Genomic DNA, 6319 nt, shown 5'->3' on the forward strand with positions numbered 1-6319 from the left:
GTTAAATTCTGCTATGTACACAATTTGCGTTAAAAATTAAAACTCAACACAAAAACAGCTCGGTTCAGCTCGCGGTTTGAATGTGTTTCGGTTTGCTCTCCTGTCATGTCCTGGCCGTTTTGCGCTGCCAAAACACGCGCGGGACACGCGAAAATGAAAAATGCTTGGCGCCTTTGGCTGATCGCACTTACAGTGCCTCATCCTGTTGCTGCTGCTGCTCCTGCCGTGTGTGCTGCTGTCTGTACTGTAGCTTTCCGGTGCTAATTTTGGTAGAAGGGAATGTTCAAAACTCGCGGTTCACTACTTGACTACTTTTAAAACACCTTCGTCCTTCCTATTGGCAAGCGACTATCGCAACGCATTCAGCGTGTGTGTCCCGGTACTCGTTTATCACTGCTCTGCTAGTTTGTGTCCCATTCTCACCGTGGGTCTGACTTTTTGTTTAAAAATACCAAGATCCGGTGCTGGTTGTAGGTGAACTGTCAAATCCAATCCAAATTCACTGTTGCTATGGTTGCTATGTTGCCAAATCAAGCCTGTGGCGAGTGTTGGTATTTTGCTTGCTTTTTTCCATTCCTCGCGTTCAACATTCTCACACACACAAACACACACCTAGACACACGCACAAATACACACACGCGCACGCACGCACGCGCTTTTTATGCTTACAAATATTGCACAGAGCTCCGTTCCGTCGAGAGTACACCGACGTGTTGTGTGTGCGGCGACCACCACTTCACGATGCTGGGATTTTTGTTGTAAAACCAAGACGAAAAGAACATAATCATAAAAACCAACCCACCGCCGTGGCCGTTTCCGCGGGAATGGGCCGTCCGGAAAATCCGAAAATCGTATCACGGGGTCTCTCACACCGTATCCTTAGCCGCTCAACGCCATTTTGTTTGCCGCTTTGTTGCCGCACCATTAAAACGAATCACGGAGTGCGATCACCTTGGAGAACTTAAAACACGATCGGGTATTAAAACTCGGAGAACAAGGAGAAACGTTGTGGTGGTGGTTGGTGGTGGTGTGTTTCGCCGATCCGGCGGCCGCTTAGCGAGATGCGCCCTCCGTTCTGCTCATACCACTCTGGCTTAAGCACTAGGAATAGTTAAAATTATAATTTACATTCTCGTGTTGTTAAACCGCGGGCCACACACTGTAATGGGAGAGAAAGAGAAGAAGTAAGGTTTTAGCGAAAATGTCTACTTATAAAAATAAGTCGATCGAAATCCTAGCAAAAATCACAGTAGAACGAAACACGAAAGTGATGGCGCATTTCCATTGCATACCTTCTGGCGCTACCTTAAATGGGTTACGTTCTATGAAGGCCTAGCTCACAAGGACCTTTTTCTAAGCTTTCAAATTAAGTGTAATATAACCGTAAAGGGGACTCACGTTAACAGTGACGGGTTCGTTTCCGGCTGATACCAGTACTGAGGTACGTAGCCGCCCATCTGCGGTGCGTGCGTCGGCTGCGGAGGTGCGTGGTTGGTTTGCGGTGCCATCTGCGGGGGCTTGTGGTCGGCCCAGTGCGGCGGTGGCTTCTGCTCCCAGGGTGCTTGCGAGGGCGGACTCAAACCTGGAATGCGGCCAGTAGAGAGCGAATAGCGCTATTAGTCTTCAACGGCCAGGTCCTGGGTCCAGGTGGGGCCCGCCCGTGGTCCAGAAGAAACGCTAACTTACCAGGGGACAGCTCCGAGACGGGCGTACTCGAGGGCGTTGGACTGTGTCCGGGAGGTAGGAAATGCGAAGGTGAACCACTGCTCGAACCGCCACCGGGTGCTACGCGGGAAAGAACAGAAGGAGGCCATTAGCAACTGAAACCGATGACCCGCGCGGCGAGGGGCTCGGCGTTTTCGGAAAACTAACAGGAGCCTATAATTATGTGTATCCTAATTCACGACGTACCTTGGTGCATGTTCTGATGCTGCGACGGACTGTGGCCGCCCTGGTTCGGTCCACCCAATGGAAGTCCTCCACCGACGCCCGGTGCCTGGGCCGCCTTCATCATCTTCTTGTACTTCGATCGTCGATTTTGAAACCAGATCTTCACCTGCCGAAGAAAAGTGCACACGGAAAACAAAGGGTCAGAGAAAAGCGAAGAAACGCACATTGTCACGCGACGGCGATCGTCCGTGACGCGACACCGCGATCGCGCATCGCGCCCGGGTGCCGCTGTAAACAAAGTGATCGTTGCAGCCGCGCACTAAGGGGGAAAAGGCGGTCAAAAAGTAACATGAAAAAGTGAGGATTTTAATTTAAAAATTTAGTTAAAAGGTCTATCAAAAGTTTGTGTGATTTTAAATAACGTTTTCGATCAACGATAAATCATCATCAGCTAATACGAGGATCTGTGCTAATAATACAGAGTGTTCCATCACGATCCAACTATTTAAATGTTGAATAACTCCGCTATTTGTCAGTAGATTTTGACAAATACACAAGATTTTTTTTGGGGTATAAAATGCCATTTGTTAAAAAATTACCCAGAACACAATATCAATCAAATGACCGCCTCCATTAGACACACGAAAAGCGGTCCTTTTTTATTTGACAACATTTCGGTAATATGTGTAGGCAACGTAATAGCAGCAATTTCCGCTGTGATCGGTGAACGTCTTCGGTTTGCTGGTAGGTGATCCTCACTCTTCGAATAGCCCCACAGAAAGAAGTCAGAAAAAATTCGGCAATGATAAGTACGCACAGTTTTCACAGGTGAACAGTTATTTTCAATGTAGAGCGCTACAATTTTAGCCTGCTGTTTTGCCGTAAATTGATCCATGACTAAAACGGCATAAAGTGAAGCTTCAGAATCTGGCTAGTTTATCAAAATCGACTGACAAATAGTGGAGTTATTCAACAATTAAATAGTTGGATCGTGTTGGAACACCCTGTACAATACAAAAAGAACGCGTTTATTACACACAAAATGTTGAATTTAATTAATGTGGTTTTACAGAAATGCAAACAGAAACGTCGAAAAAAGAAGTCCGTAGATTCTTCCCAAAACATTATTGTGTCCGCCTATCCGCATACAAATCCCCCACAGTGAGGCGTAGCGTGACGCGATCGCCAAACGAACGGAAAGGAAGTTTGGCGGACGGAAAAGGCGGTTAGCGCGTTTTATTGCGCTTAGAAGAAGGAAGCCCCGCCTGTCCCTCGCCCCTCTATTTTGCTCCATCTTGCTCCCTGGCTGGCGGACGGCTCATTATTGTTATGCCTTTTTAATCGTTACAAGGTCGTCACACGACACTAATGCTGCCGCACGAGTTATTTATGAGTCACTTCGGCTGGAGCTGGAAAACATCTCGCTTTACATGATTTATTCTTGCACTGCGCTCGTCACTCGCCCGCTCTCTCTCTTTAGCGCCTTGTTGTGCTCTTGCACCGCAACATAATGGTTGCGATTAGACTTTGCGCCGCCGTCAGCAAGTACGCTAAAGAACTCGGTCGATTACGCAACCTCCACGCTCTGCATTTCGAATCACGAATCCGTGGGCAACTTTGTCCAACTTGCATCGGAGCTGAAGTGTCACAGAGCGACATCGGGCGATTGGCTCTTGCAGTGAATAAATTTTCCATTTTAATTGAAATATTATTTAAATGAGCGCCAGTATCACCACACCAACATGGCGGTCGCCAAATTTATGCTGCGACCGACCTATCGATGTCGCTATGCTGGCGGGCACACGCTGGTAATGTCGGTCACCGGAATCGCCATCGGAACGGCGCATTAGATATTCATCGGCCAAACGGGGCTATGTTATACCCGGCCGGAGCTCTCTGTGGCGCTGTTCTGTGTACTTCAGAAACCAAACTCCAAACTCTGACCGCGCGGCCAGAGGCCGGTAAATCACGGCTGATTAAAGCTGATTAGAGCACGCCAACAACACACCCCGGGCCAACCCGACCCAACATGATACTCTCCCCGGTCGCGCGCTCCGTCGCACGAAAATCTCCCATGGGAGTTATTTAAATCAATTGACCACCACACCCGGCCACCCGACGGCGGCCCACGGGAAGCCCTAAATCAAAGCGGGAGAGCGAGAGGATCTTCAGATTTTCGGAATTGAGTACAGGATTATTAAACCGACCGGCCGACGGAGGACCGGACCGATCGGCGCGTTAACGCGTGCGGCCGGAGAAGACGTCACCAGGAGAAGGCGATCTGTGGCGACGTACCAGCAGCGCGACTGCCGAGCGGCCGAGCGGCCGAGCGCAACATAAATAAAAATTAAAACTGATAAACAGCGATTAATGAAATGTTTCCGCCTCGCGTTGCGTGACCCAGCGAGGAACTAGGAGGCAGAGTTTACGTCGGAGCTGGAACGGCGATCTATGCGATGCCCGAGTTGCCATAGCGACCACGGAGTAAGGTTGGTCCGAGTGTGCTCTGGATGATTCAATTAGCATGACCAGTGGCCGGCCTAGAAGCGGGATGGTGCTGGAACCGGTGGCCAATCATGGTGGCCTGCGGTGTTGAAGTGCCAGTAGTTCCGCTCGACTAGTTCTCCAACGGTTCGGTAACCACAAGAAATCCTAATCCCTCCAGGAACGAACGAAGTTGTTGGAACCTCTCTCAAGAGTGTCACCGAAACGACCCGACCGTGGGGGACTTTTTGTCCAGAATTCTGTAACTTTTCCGTGCCGTCAGTCTACATTTCCGGAGAACTCCACCCAACAGACACACCCATCGGGCCGACGTGTCCATCAAGCGAATTCTTGCGGCGACCCAACCCCGGGCCGGGCCAAAGGGTGTCAGCCGTGTCGGGGCCTGTCCTTCCCCACGAAATCTATCATTTTAAGGCCCTTCAAGAGCCACCTCAGAGAGTAGCTTCGTCGTCGGTGCCTTATGGAAGAGATAGCGATCGCAAAAATGTGACATACACCGCCGACGACGGAGCACGCAATGTACGGCGCTGGAGTGGACACGCAAACCACCACGTGGACCAGAGGGGCTGTGGCCAGAACCCCATTCCTCCAACGGGGGTTCCGTTGCGCCACATGCGCAGTACGTCGGGTGGCGTTGTTCCACTTGGAGCACGGCCAGAGCGCCTGCTCGGCGACGCCACCACCACCGCCCGGGGGACTCTGATAACTGAACCACGGACGGACCTGAAGAGTCTTCTTTCGCTTCTTCGTCGATGTCGTAATCCCGACCAAAAATCCCGACAGCAACAGCGCGCATGTTGATGCCATGTTTTACGCTGACGGCGCGTCCCGTTTTGTTGCGAACGTCAAGGGGTTCTCCAGCTAGCTCTCCGGTCCCAGGCCTGGGGGAACACACAGAACACCGAAGACCGGGGAACCTCCTTCGCCCGGTCGTGTTACGCCCGGCCGTTCCCGGCTTCCGTGCAAGGTGCGCGCCTTGGGGCTCTCTCTCTCTGTTGGACATTCTGGACGAACACGCCGGGTCAGATGACCAACAACAACCACCATCTTGTAGCCCTGGCCCGGCCGGGTCTCTCGTCGTTTCCGTCCGTTTTGCCGCCCGCGGGGCAAACCCTCGCCATGTTCCATGTCGGGACCGAGTCCAGGTCCAGGGAGGAAGAGAAATTTTGAATAATTGATGGGGTGCCATTACCACCTTATTTTATTTTTATTACCTCCCCAACTCCGGGGCCCCGTTCCGAGAGTGCCGCATACGGTGCTCTGGTGTGCTCTGGACACGGGTTAAGGTTATGCTAAAATTGCGCGCCAATGCGGTAGCGCCGCCTGGTTCGCCTGCAAGACCGGCCCCGGAGTAGCCCTCCTAATCTGAAGATCAATCAATTAGGCCAACGGGGGAAAAGATAGCTAATGAGGGGGTTTTATTGCCGGGTAAGCCGTCTACTCGACGGGTAGTGTAAATAGAGACCCCCCGAAGCCTGGCTACCGTTTGGCGAATCGAATTCCTCGTCTCATAAATCCCTTATCTTCCGTAGATTCGGAATCGAAACTCTTGGACGAACAGATCTCGAACGGCAGTACGTCAATCTCCCGACGAGCGACAAAGTTGGGAACACCGCCAGGGTCGCCCCCGGACTCCACGTCCATTCCCACGGCCACTCGGCCCCGGGATATAAATTAAGAATTGAAGTTCACATATCGCCCGGCTGCCGGTGCGCATCGGGGCGTGACAGTTGTGTGCCGAGAAACCGAGCCAACCGTGACGTGAGGTGATGACGGGCCCCAGATATGACAGGGCCCACGCCTAGCGCCATCTGCAAACACGCTGGCGGTGGTCCCAGCCACCAGTTATCGATACCGCTGACTTCTTCACTCGACGTCGACGACGACCGAAAATTGGCCCAATTGAGAATCAATAAAACCCGGA

The 6319-nt window shown here is 51.6% G+C and overlaps 1 protein-coding gene across 1 annotated transcript; it reads right to left on the minus strand.

Annotated features, from left to right (window-relative positions):
- Positions 1-1087: 1087 nt before the first annotated feature.
- On the minus strand, positions 1088-2056 carry LOC128276370 (homeotic protein distal-less-like; the record flags this gene model as incomplete). The annotated part of the gene is made up of 4 exons (XM_053014834.1): positions 1088-1159; positions 1399-1582; positions 1687-1785; positions 1912-2056. Coding segments are annotated over 4 exons (447 nt in total), but the record flags the coding sequence as incomplete, so codon positions are not given.
- Between the last annotated feature and the right edge of the window lie 4263 nt (positions 2057-6319).

This window comes from Anopheles cruzii, unplaced genomic scaffold (assembly GCF_943734635.1).
Source record: "Anopheles cruzii unplaced genomic scaffold, idAnoCruzAS_RS32_06 scaffold01044_ctg1, whole genome shotgun sequence".
In the NCBI taxonomy this organism is placed as follows: domain Eukaryota; kingdom Metazoa; phylum Arthropoda; class Insecta; order Diptera; family Culicidae; genus Anopheles; species Anopheles cruzii.